The 15,173-nt window shown below is 39.5% G+C and overlaps 1 protein-coding gene across 1 annotated transcript in view; it reads left to right on the top strand.

Moving 5' to 3' along the window:
- The first annotated feature begins 2,840 nt into the window (after positions 1 to 2,840).
- Positions 2,841 to 15,173, top strand: part of LOC108679890 — a 34,883-nt gene continuing 22,550 nt past the window's right edge. The window contains exon 1 of the mRNA XM_018168632.2: positions 2,841 to 3,726. Within this exon, the coding sequence (XP_018024121.1) occupies positions 3,724 to 3,726 (3 nt within the window). The 5' untranslated portion in view covers positions 2,841 to 3,723. The remainder of the gene's footprint in view (positions 3,727 to 15,173) is intronic.

Genomic DNA, 15,173 nt, shown 5'->3' with positions numbered 1-15,173 from the left:
TACCGAGTTACTGTACAGGCTCAATTGACGCTGTTAGAACAAAACTAAAATCATTGTCATAGTTACATATACTAGCTAAAAGTAGATTAAGTGCCAGTATATTCACGGAATCACTCTTTTAACTATTATTTTAACCGAAGAATGTCATCAGTACAACTCAAAAAATTTCCGTTCGAACTTTTGTCAGACGCACGCTCAAGTTACGAATGTATGGTAAAAATCATATATGCAGATTTTGCTGTTTATTGCACGACTGGCGAAAAGTAACGGAAATATTCGATGCTTCTCCACGGAAGTATTTGGCTCTGGTAGTTTGATATTCAGATTCGAGGCTTCATTAAGTTGGATTATATCGGCTTATTACATGACGGGACCTGTCAATATTTGAACACTGAAATCATAGGCACACTTGAGCTACCCTTCATTTCACTGGTACCGCCGCCTCATTCGTTCGAATATTCGAGGAGAAAATGCTGCGCGATTCTCAACTGTAAAAACCTTTTGTTTATAATGTCGTGTTACTAGTAACTATGTCGTGTTTGATATCACAAAACCCTTATAAGAAGTCTTGCCCTAACATCGGAGGAATTGGTTTAAAATTAATAAATATGTAATACTGTTTTGGTCATCATATGTAAAAAAATTATCATCAAATATATAGGTGAAAATAGATGTCTGTCATTATAAACGTTGGTATCAGCACCCTATAATTTAGTATATAATCATGACATTGAATGATTTAAAAGTTTGTTAGTGATAGTTTAAAACATGTGTTTTTGCTAAATTCATTGGATTAAGTCTAGAATTTTTACGATTTCAAGATTATATGCGACGCATTAAACTCACAGGAAATGTTCTCAAGGTCTTAACAATTGCGACATGAATGCGTCCACATTAGAACAGCCGTACCCGAAAACCTGTGTTTCGAGGCTCACCAGAAGAGGGTTCCTCGGTTCTTGCCAGTGTGAGCATAAAGGCTGGACAGCTCGGCTGGCTGGCTGCATGCGTCCTCTCTTCTCTAACAATGGGATCATTTGGTCCGTTGTGGCAGCCAGTGAGTCGAGCCGAATGCAACAAGACCTACCGCATCATCGGATCGTGACTTGAGCAGACCTCTGGGTCGGGGCCATAGATGTGGCTGGAGTCAATTCTGGGGCCATTAGTGTCTTATCGTAGTAAGATCTTGCCATGATACACAGCGATCTGGTAACTCGATGATGCTTGTGGTAATGTCAACCAGCGACATCACGAAGAGACTTCCACAAGAAATAAAACTGGTTTAGCAAAATGAACTTCTAAAGACGAGGTTAACCTTTTGCATGTCTGTGAGGTGAAAGTCCGTGAATTTGGAGGAAGAGAAGTTGCAATAATTTTTCTGATTGGTATGCGAGGTTAAACGCACACCCTGAAAACAGTAATCATCCTATGACGTTCCTGTTAATTGCGATTGTACCTAATATGAATTGTACTCCGACTACTTCTTAATTAAGGCAGGTCAATGCCTAGCTGGCAAGCTCTCGCAAGCGACCATGCAGGGCACTATGGTTCCACAGTTTGAAACAGTCTCACACACATGGCATATGCAAGCGCGAGTGCAGAAAGCGCCTCTGTGCCAGACTTGTGTTGACGATGCTTTGGATTGGAACAAATTACGCAATGGCATAGGAGAGTTGAGAAAGGTACGCGCAATATCCTATGTTACTATGAGTTATTCAATATTGTCTGGTCTCATTTTGGACATGAATTGAGTCCTCTATTTTATTTTACAACACACACATCTTAGTTTGAACACAGTAATGAAGACAATTATCTGTAAATTACTGTAGTTTAAGTTTGAAGGGCCTTGTGTAGCGATACAAGATTGAACATAGCGATAAACATTGAATGGATAATTTGAGATTGAATCTAAAAGGCAGCATTAAATGAATAATTTGGCCTACCTGCTTGACATAGTTTTGCAAGATAATTGTAATCCTCAAATTTGATGGGGCAGCTGTTTGTTATGACTTAAATAATACAATGCTACGGGAAAACAATGAGCTCTAAGGATGCGCACAAGTAATGCCTCCCTAGCTGTCGTGAATCCTACAGCGAATCGAGCTTCAGAGGTATTAAATATCCCCGTTAACCATGAAATGAAAATTCAAAGTTGCGGTGATAATTAAATAGGCAATCACGGCAATTATTCCAAGTATCCAGAGCGTGTAGTTGCCGAGCTCCTCCCATGCCACGAGGGAGCCAAAGAGTTCCTCCTCCTGTGGGCAGCCAGAGGAACTTGCTTCCAGAATCAGAAGTCTTCCAGTGAGGCGCTGGCGGTCGGCGTGTGAGGTGTCGCTTGACGAGCTTATGCCGAGATCAGGAGCGGTGCTGCTAATCTTCTGCAGTACGTGTGGCTACGATTGCAATTCGGATGGTTCTCAATGTGGAGCAAAATCTGAGAACTGTTATTTACCTATTGACAATATAGACTAATTCTTTAACTTTTCTTTTAATATTCGCATCGATATGAAATCCAACCGGCAAAAGATACGACCAACAGTTGTTTCCTCTTTCTCAGATTCTAGATTTCTTAGACCAGAAATTACTTCCGACGCAGCGTAAATTTGACTTCTCCGACTGTGTTTTCGACGTGGAACTTTGAGCGTAGACCCCTCCCTGAGGCATGGAAACTTGAAGATTCTTGCTGAAAAAATGTGTGTGGACTTTCCTTTGGAAGTGATGAGACATGTGACCATTTGTAATGATCTCTTCTATTATTTTAGTTTACTCACCTTATGAAGATTGGAACGGAAAAGTCAATTACGTACATGAAAATTTTCAAATTTTCGTCAACTGTTTGAATTTAATTATTTGGATTGTTGCCCCAAATAATTGATGATTGCTATCCTAATTTTTTTTAATTTTCTGCAACAGCCTTCTGGGGTTCTTTAAAAACATAAATAAATATTGATTGTTCGCACGAGCACCGGCAGAACACATGAGCATCCCAATTAATGACGAGCGAGGGCGTGCTGCCCCGTTTCCGCGGATCTGATTTACGTGAGAAAGAATTCCGGTGCCAATTTCTCCTTCACTAGCTGGTCAACAATGCCGAGAAAAAGTTAACATGGCCCATAAAACAGATATCTAATGAGGTGAAAACCTGCTAAGTGGTGTGAATTTCTAGCTACAGACGGTCTTCATTATGACCGCATGACAAGTTTGAATGGTCAAGTTCTTCGTACTCGTGTTGCAAGTTTTTAAAATATAAATAGTCAAAGATGTTGCTCAAGGATGAAGTACTTGAGAAAGAACACCTTGTTATGAATTGATCGCGCATGTTTGTGCGCATTAAAACTTGAGTGTTTGGTCATCTGATCAATGGTTCCAAATCGGCCATGCATTTGATATCATGCAGTACCTATAACTCGACGACCATATGGTGAACCAAATGACTTAATTCTCTATTCTATTTAACAAAATAAAAGTTACTGAGAAAATTAGTCATGTGTGTATGAAAAATGAATGCACTGTTTTCTGACGTTTTAAAACAAAAATTAATAGTGACAACATCCTAATCTAATCTCATTCATTTGAACTGATGTGAGATCGACGACAACAAATTGAGGCTTGAAAAACCACACCTATAATTCTTTCTGGAAATTGGGCTGTCAACCAAAAAAGAAATAAGAAATTCCTTCCTGCTTTCTAATGTGAAAAAACAGGTTTTCAACGTCATTTTTCATGGTGAGCCACTGATTACCTACATCCGCGTATAGGAAAGCATGGTAGGTAAAACTTCATTTATTCGTGCTTTTTCTTTTATCACTCCATCAGGTGACACGTAAAAGTAAAGAGGTATATTCATATCTTAATTTTTTTCTTTCTTGAATGATTTTGCATGCCTGAAATGCTTACCCGCGATTGTCCTGCCAACAATTATTGAATGCGGGTAAACCTTTCAACACTCACCTGGTCTTACAGTATTTAAATGTAACACCCATCAAGGTCTCAGCAAAGACCGGTAATGTAAGGCGCACGGTAATGTAAGGAATAATTTCTATTCTCCTGTCGGCGTCGTGAGAGTCCTCGCGGAGGCTCAGGTCTCGTGTCCCTCCATTAGCCGACCAGCCGGAGCGCTCTCGAGTATTCAGCTCTATAACGACATCACTTCCTCGCTGATGTATTTTTTTTGTCCCTGACTCAATGCCTAGGTTACCCTTTGCCCGGCACACACTCTAAATGGATTGACAAATAGAGCCCTCGGCCCGTAGGGACGGACACAGAGCTTGCCCAGCAATGCCCATGTCTTCGTGCGATGGGACTTGGTGACAGCCGCGAAAATTTACCCTAGTCTGGCGATATTATATGGCACCCTGAAGGCTCGTGCATCTTCCGGGACGTATTTGGCAGTAAATAGTTACTGAGCTGAAATATCGATAGATAGTTACTCTCAAACACGTGCAAGCAAGAAATGCGCTGCCGGAGGACCGCCGAGTCCCCTGTCCCAGCTGTTGTTCAAGACGATCGGTACCATCCGGATAAAATATCCTGAGTGTATTTGCGGAGCTGTTTGCACAGCCATCATGGCGTTTGCCAAGCCTTGTTTACCCGCAAAGAAGCGCCCGTCTGACCCTCTAGTAACCAGACAGATTCGGACAGAAACCAGTCGTTACCATGAACAATGCCACATAACAGGTACGGAGTACAAGCCCATACTCAATGCTCATTAAATATGCATCATTATAACAGTAATCGAAGCCGGTGCATTACAGAACAGATGTTTGAGCGGCTAATTGTGCAAGACGAGTTTTGAACTAACTTTTTGAATTTTATAACATATATTAATTGACTACATTTGTTCTGCAGAATCAATTCTTATTAATGCTATTATATGCTAAGAACACTCCCGAAGCATGGCTAATAACTCAATCGCAGAGCAGCCTTAACTCAATTTTAATATTCATTTTTCCGTGACTGGTCACTTCGCTTCAGTAGCTAAGGCGTGCCGCTCAGCTGTCGATCTGAATGGTGAAAAGTACAGTGACTTTTCTGCTAGAAAAGTTTCAGAAAGTTCGTTCGTTGAGCAATTACGGCGAGTCCCGACGTGAGCTGTCACGGGGGGGCCGGAATCGAGTCAGTTCTCTCTAAGGAATATTGAAATTGAGACTTATCAGAGCTACGGCCGCGCGAGTGTAAAGAGCCTACAAATGGAAAACGAATTGGAAACTGTAGCATGTGACAGAGCATGGCGCTCGTGTGTTGGATTGCTGAAATGCCTTTCGAATTTTTATGAAATTAATTGTACTGGAGAAATTAACTATTCGACTAGTGGAACAGAAATAAAAATTGTGTCGCGCAAATATTGCAAGAAACATTACCGTATTCTTTTATAACCTGTGCGCTCAAATGAAAGAAATGCATATATACGTATATATAATAACAAAAAAGCCATGTAAACTCCAAATTTCTTCATTGACAACGTTTCGGATGATAGCTCCATTTAAAAAAACTGAATTACTTGATGTTTTCTCTAAAATTCATGCTGAACTCAATTTAGCAGACGAATGATATAACTGCATATTAATTACAAACATATCATATAATATAAATTCACAAAAAATATCATTGTAACTTCGTATTGGCACTCAACAATTACCCCGTTTGGAGGTTTGCGACAAAATATTGCTGTAAATTTGTGTCCACTTTACCTTGAAAGTATTGATTGTATGTAGGTTTCTTGTGTCCTACATATCTGCAATAAATATTTTATCGAAAAATTTTCGTTTCCGGAGGAAATAAAATTTCGACGATAAATCCTTCAAAAACAGAGGATTCGTGCCACGCACAATAAAGAAGGGTCGAGGAGACTCCTTCACAAAGAGCTTGTGGTAGGAAGTATATCGGTGGAGTAACTTGGTTTTCCAGCCGCTGGCACTCGCTGCAAAACTTCGTAAAAAAACATTAAAAAAGGCATAAACTCCTTCAAAGTTGATAGCGCTGGCTTGAGGCAGGCATGCTGGACGGGCGTGCAAACAACGGCTCTGCAGTTTTTTATTTTCTGTAAATAATTCTTCCGAGATTGGATGCGTGCGCAGGAGTGCACATTCAGTTATAGAGACGCATTGTAAAATTAATCTTAAAATCTGAAGTCAGTTCAATAAGACTGCTATTTCTTATCATAGCTATTGCCTATTGCAACAGAACTATCGGCATCCGTTCGTCGCTACATGTGAACGAAAATCTCTATAAATAATTGCTAACTGAGAAGAAATTTCTTAACAAAGCTGAATAATTGATATGAATTATAATGAAAAATGTGAACCATTTTACAGCCATATTTTAAAAATAAGCGAAAACCAAAAATAGGAAACAATAGAAGAAGAAGAATCATTCGCGATTCAATTTTATTTTTACTGGTAATTTCACGGTTGAAATTAATAAATAAATAAATTATCAATAATGCCATTACATATAGCATTGAACGGAAGCACTTCTATACTTCTATTTTTTCCTTCGTTTATTAGAGCGATGCTCCCATAAATCAACGTCAATTTTGCTGATGCCATCACTCATTTTTAGAACAACAAAAACAGAACAACGTACGCGACCTCAATTATTGGTTTGCTCGTTAACTGCTAATGGCGTTCGTAGCGATAATTGTTCCAGGGCCTCGAGTTCTCTGTTCATAATGGATGGCGTTCCATGCTCCTTAGAGTCAGTATCCTCCTTCCCGCTGTCATCTGTTGCAGAGGGCTAGCGTCCTCAGCTACAAAAAACTATAGCTTCATTGTTGTCCGAGGAACTTAGTTTCTTCTCCATGAGGCCGACAGTCTCTGGTTTAGTGAACTGCATCGTAGTCTCTGCTCCAAGGAGGCAGAGTTAGATCTCTGCTTCACTGCTCCAGAGGGCAGCATTTCGATCAGTGCTCCCGAGGGCGCACACACATTAATCATTGATCTCAACTGGCTGGATTTATTGCCTTGGATTACTGCTGCAACGTTCGCTCAGCTGCCGCCCTCTGGCAGAACCACTGACAATGATAGTAATATTCCCTATAGAAAATACAATGATTTATGAATCGCTGACCGCAGATTAGCCGCGGTTTTTTCCTGATGGTGCGCCCAGAATTCTCACAACACAAACACATCACTGGATCCATTATCTAGATATATATTTTTTAAATTCTGTATTGGATGTTATTTCAATATTTAGTTAAGTTGAATGAAGTATATCTTATTCCCTCAAATGAAAGAGCATTTGTTTAATACGTTTGCAATGCTCAACAAGTTTGCTTTTTGTGTTCTTTTCAGTGAACTGTTTAGTGAATAGTAAAATTAAGCGCCTTACTACGAATAAATATAATTGCTACGCAAGCTATTTAGTTATTAATCAATCCGTTCTTCGCCGTGGTGATCCACGAAAAATTTCCCTGCCTCTTAATATTCGCTCAAGCATTTGTTACTCCCAGACATTTTTCAATGCGTATGTTTGTTAACTTGCACGGGAGGGATTCTGCACTCGCTTTATGTCGGAGTAGAAGAAAACCGTATCAAATAACTAAAGACGAATTAACCGACATCAATATTCGACGCAGTCGGTACACGACGAAATAATTAATAACAATATTCTTCTCAACACAGCACGACATCTCGGAATTTTTAGTCTGAACATCAGAAGTAAGAATAAGTTAAAAATATTAAAAATGAATGAGACTTTGCAACCTGGCCTCAAATCATAATGCGCCTTGCCATTAATATCTAAATATATTCTTCGCATTTAATATTTGCAATCAGTATAATGTTTTTTGTCCATTTAATTGATACAGATAAATATTGGAAACCATTCATCTGTATTTCCGTCGCTGTATACTACGTGAGAGACGTGGCTGATCCCAAATTCCTGCCTTCCAAGAACGTAATTGAAGAATCTCCGTTAATTTATATTCGAGTATTCGGCGAATCGAAATAACTTTGGCCCTGGAGAATGTCGACGACATTTGTTCAGCTCAAATTAATCATGCATCAGCGAAAGTTGATGTCAGTCTGGCTCTACGTTATCAGGCCAGTGATATGACAAATATTTTCCAATCAGCGGTGCTGTGCATTGAGACATTCGAAGAATTTACGTTGTAATTACGAGGCTGCAGAGCCGCAAGCGACCAACGCTCGATGCATTATTTTCTCTCTTATAATATATCAAATGTGGATCTGAGTCGAACACTCAGCGGCTGTAACGTGGCCACCGAATTCACGCCTATGATTTGGAGCGAAAAGCGCGGCAATCGAGGGCTGTGTCCGCGTTAGCAATGTTGGTCATTCGAGGCAATTATACAAGACAAGGCTAAGCTTCATAAATTAAAGTAACTGACATCACTCGGGACAAGCTTGCCGCAGACTTAGCCCCAATGATTCATTAAGAGCACATCTGGTGCCAGTGCTTTGGTTCTCACGTGTCCTTTGCCTTGAGTTGTCGTTATGATGTCTTAGTGATAGTAAATACGTTGATAAAGGAAACGTTCGTCAACCTGAAGACAAAAATTTTACAAATTATTTCGAGCAACATTAAAATAGCATACTAACAATTTTATATTTCCTTCATTTATATTATCGATAATATATGTCATGAATTTTGAATATATGTCATTATATGAGGTCTATGCATCTGAGAAGAACTCCGGTTGTGCTGGGCTCTATAAATAGCAGAAATATTAACAGGCTACCTCGAGATTTGGCGTCTCATGCCTTCATCTTCGTCACCCGCTCAGACAAGCCGGGACGGGTGGCGGCTGTGCGGCTGCATGGCTCGCCGGATTAAATCTTTGCCTAACATCATTTGGCCTCGCGAGGCCTCTGAGGAGTTCCAAAGGACCTCATTTCTCGAGTCATTTGAAGAGCGAGGTGGGCGGCCCCCAACTTGCATACAAGGCTTCCATCAGCGTCTCTAACTCCTGCAGAGTTAAGGGCTTTGCTCCTAAAAATTGAGTTCATCGCAAGTTTGTCGCTTAGATGGCGAACTTTGACAAGCGTGACCGACAACTCGAGCGTATGGACGGCCGGGCATTGCGGTGCCGAGGCCGGGCATGGCGCTTGCTCGAGTTGACTCGGATCAACTTTCAACGATTTTATTACCGAGAGTTGATTAGAAAGTTACTCTCTTAACAGTTTAGCTCTTTGATAATTAACCGGAGAACTGTTGGGAGAGAACATAACAGAATAGAGTTCATTGCGAGTAAATCAATACAAAAGTGCACAACAAACAATTTACTGAAAAAACTATTGTATGGAGTATGGATGAAACAAAATAGAACAAACTGAAACTGGTTCTAATTTAATGGACTTGCCGTTAGCGAACGCAGAACAATTTTTTCGCACCGCGTTATGGTGGTGATAAACGACGCTTCCTTATCGCCTCCTTACGTCGTTTAATGATCAGTAATATCGACGCCTGATGATTAATGACCATCATTCTCGGCCGGTAAATAAATTACTTTAGGGCTAATCACACTTTCCTTCGCATCAATTTTCCATGCTCTGCGCTGCTACCCATCCGTCCTCGTGAGATGCATGTGATTTACCAATAATTCGTGGCTCTCAAGCCTCCTAGGCTCTTATTTGTACATGAAATATAAGCTCTTCAAGTAGTAGCACTTGAAAATAATTGTAATCGGAGGCTGAACAACACAGAAAATTCTTCAATGAAGATAAGTTGTGCATGAAATTTAGACTAATAAAGCGATATAAATCATGCCGTAACACTTCATGATAGTTGCGCTCTATAGTACTACTTGACAATAATACTACGCAAATAGGCTGGAAGAGAAAACGCCAACACACACAACAAAGTGAAAATTATGGAAAATAAAATTTAGTTTTTCTCTGCATTGTTGCACGAATTTGTAATTATTCAGTCATAAAACGAACATTACAAACTTTCAAAACGCATTCCGCTTTAAAAAAAAACGCGAATCGCGATCTGAATAGAACTTCTCCATGTTTTGCACCACCCAACTGTACCGATGCGCACTAATGTGTGAGCGGTTCATTCGTTCAACAAATAAATTGTTTACTAAATTTGGCTTGCGAAATCCAAGTTCCGAGTTAATCAAGAACCATTAGGAGAAAACACGAATTGGCTTGGAATTAGCCAGCCGCGCACAAGCTGCTTGCGCCTAGAACATTGTGTTCCTCCCACATGATCGACGCCTGTCAGATTTACGTATAGATTTAATAGCATTGCAGGTTCTTGGCAGCGGCCGTCGACTGGTTTATCTTTGCAGCAGCAAAACTAGACAAAATGTCTTCATCTCATGCCGCGAGCATTACCGCTCGTTCCTCTGAATTCTTCAGCCGTAACCAACCTGTTGCTGACAATTGCAAATCGTCCGCCTATTTTCAAAAACATTAACACCATTAGGGACGAAGAAGGCTTTGCTAACCACCAGCTAGTGAGTAGTTACATTATTACGCCTATAAGATCGTACTGCACAAATACCTGAACAGCAGCAGTAGGTTTTACACCTGGAAGCAATGCTAGCAAGACCCTGCGGGGCCTTCGTCTTGATCTTCAGATCCTGCCGACTCATTGTCTGAAATTATTTGCTTTTGTTCAGATGTGCTCTGTTGGCCACTAAGAGATCTCTGCCGCTTTTTATTTGCACGTCCCACGGCGGGTAAAATTGCTTTCCTATGGCCGTATAGGCTGTGTATGATTCATGTGCTCGAGATTTTATCCAGCTAATAGTTGACTTGGGTGCTGCATGCCCAACTCCAGCCCATGGTATTTAGCTTACTGTATGACCAAACTTAATCTAGTTATCAGGATTCAGTTTTAGTTATAGGAAGAAATTTGCATCTTCAATTTTATTAGCGAAAAATCTTGGAACTTTTTATTATTTAAGGCAACAGAAGCGTTTATGGCGTCGATTTTCACTATCACAGCTGATCGTTATCCCATTTTCGAAAAAAAATTTTCACCACGGCCGTTTAGTCTTAGTACGGAAAAATCTATCTTTAGAAGTATTAATAAACCTAAGCGAAAAAATAACTAACTTTTATTGCGACCGGCAACAAAACCAAGAAAAAGCTACACTCAAAACTCTGCAGGTCCCGAACCCTGAAAAGTTGAGTTTTCTGTTGAGGTGCTTCGTTGGTTAATGCGAGCAAACTCCACATCTTTTATACAAATATTCCTACAAGTTTCAAGTTTATCTCGAGCTTGAGAAAAGTTTACCAGGCATTGCTCCCTGAAACGCACCGCGGGATGCGCACAATATTATAGATATCAGAATTTATTATTCATTATCAGTATAGTCGCACTATATATACATATATCACCCTGATCAATCTCAATATTTTAATTTCTAATCAAATTATTGAGTTATAATTTTAATTAACTTGGTTGCTACATTGTATTGCTACGCCGTTACAAATTTAAACCATGTCGTGCTATTTAAATCATGTGCGTGTCTCTATCTTAATTTACACTAAAAACACATGAGTAATTTCGAGTCAAGTAATCAAATTTTTGAGTACTTAAATACAAAGTTCTCTCGGGAACAAATTCCTTTCAATTTTTTCGTTAAGGCTTATGACTATTATTATAATTGTGTGCAAAGAAACTTCTTTCGCCAATCGAATGATGTAGCAAACTAAATTATTATTCATGAACAAGATACACCCGTTTCGCATTTGAACAAATGCAAATAGTAAAACAAATAATAACGCATAATCATTTAATTTTAACCTAGTTTCAAACCAAACTTTGGTAAACTTCGACGTTACAATTCTCTCTAGCAATAATTATACATGAGAAGACCATGCCGAGTGAAGTGCATGTACAGTGGTTCAGCCGAGAGTTGTGCAGCAGTTGTGAGCTGATGCCCGCGTACAGTCCTGTAACATTAAGCTTTCAAACTCAATTCTCATCTCAACTCGTGCGGCCTGGCACGGAACTTTGGAACGGCTTGCCGGGAGTCTTTGAAGAGCGCTTAATTTATGCATAACATCTACCGCATCACCGATGAAAGTTACTCGAATAAACAGAATGAAGCTCCTGCTAGCCTATACAACTTCCCTCGCTGGTACCTGCGAGGGAGGAAACTTGCTCAATGTAATCAAACATGCTCTCAAATATGCTGAGTTTTGAGAGGCCGTAGGCGTATGAAAATAATACTTATATTTCAATATTATAACTTGTTTCAAATCTCATACATAATTGGCCATCTCTTATATGATTGCATTCTTTCACTTAGCTAAACAATTCTTCAACGCATTGAAATTTTAGCTTCTCTTTTACATAATACAAATTAAATCGTTAAATGTTTATACAGAAATGAAACATCCTAGTTAAATATTGAAATCTGCACGTCCTCGTTTCTATCGCTAACGGTAATTGTTACCTGACGCCGTCTATCCGACAGTTCAAGATTATCGCTAAAATTGTCATTTTTCTTCATTTTTGCCTCAGTTCTGAGTCATTATTGTACATTGAGCCCCTTCATCTCATAAGAAAGAAATCAGTAACTATTAATCAAGGTAGTAAAAATGATAAAATTTAACAGATTATTGTTCTTTGCTTAGAAATTACGTGCGTCTTTCTTCTGGAAGGAATATGAAACTTTATGGCAGAAAACAAATGGCTCTTATACTAACATAACAAATTCCTGTTCGCGCTTCTTGGGTAGCTATCGAAATATCGAATAATTAATAATGGAAAATTAAATGCAAAATTATCCCCTTGTGCACAGTTATAATGCTTGCAAATTTATGCTGATAGCACCTAAACATTAATTTAATAGAAATCGCAATTAGAAATGTAATTAGAAAGACATTTCATCACGGTTGCAGTGAACATTAAAACTGCGTGCACCGATCTCTTGTTATTATCAGACCTGTGCTTGTGCCGCGGGTGCGATATGCTTCCGCGCCAACAGGCGCATCGATCGTGCTGTCGTCGAGAGCTCCAGTTTGATGCACGCTCGTCGCCCTACATCAAACGCTTCAAAGTCGTAATTTTGCTACCACTTGATGTTGTTGCACTTGTTTGTTTCGAAGACCGTACGTTTGAAGTACTTTTTTAAGTTCTGGGTAGAATTCGGTGAGGTAAAATTTCTTCTTTGTGTTACCGCCTCGCATAAGCGGGAAAAACATCGTAGTTTATGTCACGAACTGCACGTTATATTCAAATTAGTTCATATATACCATTATTGATAAATTTAGTTAAATGTAACGTTGTGCTGGCAAAAAAATTCACCGGTCTGACTACGGTGCAAGATTGGGTAAGAGAAATGGTGCATTGAAGATGACATATTTTTTGAATATCTGTGTGATCAGTCTAGGGTAAATTTCATTATCAACTCACTGTCAAAATATCGTATTAATGCATCGCAAAGTCTAGAACTTCCCTCGTGCCATCACTTCATTGTTAACGATATCTTATATTTATTCGCCAAGTATCACAAATGCTCTCAAGTTCCAAGGTGATTGCGAGGGAATTATGAGGAAAATTTTCTATTAGTACGCGAAATTCCCTAAACGCCGCATCTCAGGTACACTCTGGAGTACTAGACCCGGCCTATAATATAGGGTACGATTGCCACAACCATCGTCAAATCTCCTAGAGGTTAAGTAGATCGCTCAACCTAAACTACAGCTAGCGGTCCGTATGCTATTAATCTCCGATTATTTGGTGGTCCCGTGCATTCATTAGATTAATTAATAACTCTGAGTCCTGCTATGACATTCTTGCGGCCAGACTAAGCCCAGCGTCTAATGATGCACCGAGCAGAGTACCTGGAACTGAGCTGCCGCGCAATTAACACTGCGACGCTGCATCATCTTCAGGCGCGTGAAAAATAGCTGGAACCTTTTAGAGTTACTAGAGATTTGTGCTAGAGCTATGCTAGAGTTAATTTGCAGTTATCCCAGAGCTATTCTAGATCTATTATTGTGCTGTTCTATAGCTTTTTTAGTGCTATTCTTAAGCTGTTCTAGAGCTTTTGTACAACTTTTCTAAACTACTCTAGAGCTGTTATGTAGCTTTTTTTTACCAATAGAGCTATCCTAGAGCCCGTCGAACGATGTAACAAAGCTTAATGGGAAGTAAAGTATTGCTGATTTAACACAGATAGTTTCTGTTCAATTAGATCGAACGTTTAGACGTTCGTCCACTGGGTTAGCTTTTATTTGAAGCCCTGCAAGAGCTTTTTCTCATTTATATAAATCTCTACGGTTAAATGTAATAAATTGAAAAAGGTGCCATGGCGCAACCTAGTCAGCATCACATATTCGTTACAGCTGAAACTCAGCTCAGACAATTGTTCTGCTAACAAACTTGAGAAGACACTCCGCTAGCAGGACAGATTTTCTTAAGCTGTTCTTGAACGAGAAAGTTGGAGCTTTCCAGAATGTGGCCCGTTGCTTATGCTGCATGCAAGGAGTTTCGAGTGAGCTAAGTTCAATTACGACTTTAGAGATAAGATTTCAAAACAAAATTTGTGTCTGCAAGTAAAAGTAAAATGCCTACCAATGTGAATTAAAGGTAAAAAATCGCTTACTCCAAGGCCTGAACGAAATCTCAACGTAAATCTTAGATGGATATTATTTCTGTTTTTTTAAATTTCATCTTTTTTATTGTGCTTTAATTTGAACATCGATTTGCATCTTTAATTTCCGGTTTTTCCATCGTATCAACTGGTGAAAAGTTGATCAATGCGATATTTTCATTCGTATTTGAATAACTGAATATTGTTAATGAGTAAATTTGGGGCATCTAACCTGCCGCTGGAGAATCGGAGAATCGTTTCATGATAATTCCACTCGCACTCCATTTTTCTTGATTATGTAAGTTTAACATTCAAATGTTAGTTTTTAAAAAGAAAAAGCATACTTTTAGCTACCTTCTGATACCATATGTACTCTAACCAACCCCATTTTCTTTCTTCACAATAATATGGACAGTCGAAATCAATGCGCCGAGCAGAGGATTTTTTTTTTCATTGTTTGAAATTTTTTCATTGACTTGAATGTTGAAGACTTGTTGTGCCATAGACACCCACCAGCCTGAGGACTTGTGGTGCAATAGGCACCCACCAGCCTGAGGACTTGTGGTGCCTTAGGCACCCACCAGCCTGAGGACTTGTGGTGCCTTAGGCACCCACCAGCCTGAGGACTTGTGGTGCCTTAGGCACCCAT

The sequence above is a fragment of the Hyalella azteca genome, unplaced genomic scaffold (genome assembly GCF_000764305.2).
Source record: "Hyalella azteca isolate HAZT.00-mixed unplaced genomic scaffold, Hazt_2.0.2 contig10100, whole genome shotgun sequence".
NCBI lineage: Eukaryota > Metazoa > Arthropoda > Malacostraca > Amphipoda > Hyalellidae > Hyalella > Hyalella azteca.
Note: the sequence above shows the minus strand (reverse complement) of the source record. Positions and strands in the feature narration are given on the sequence as shown.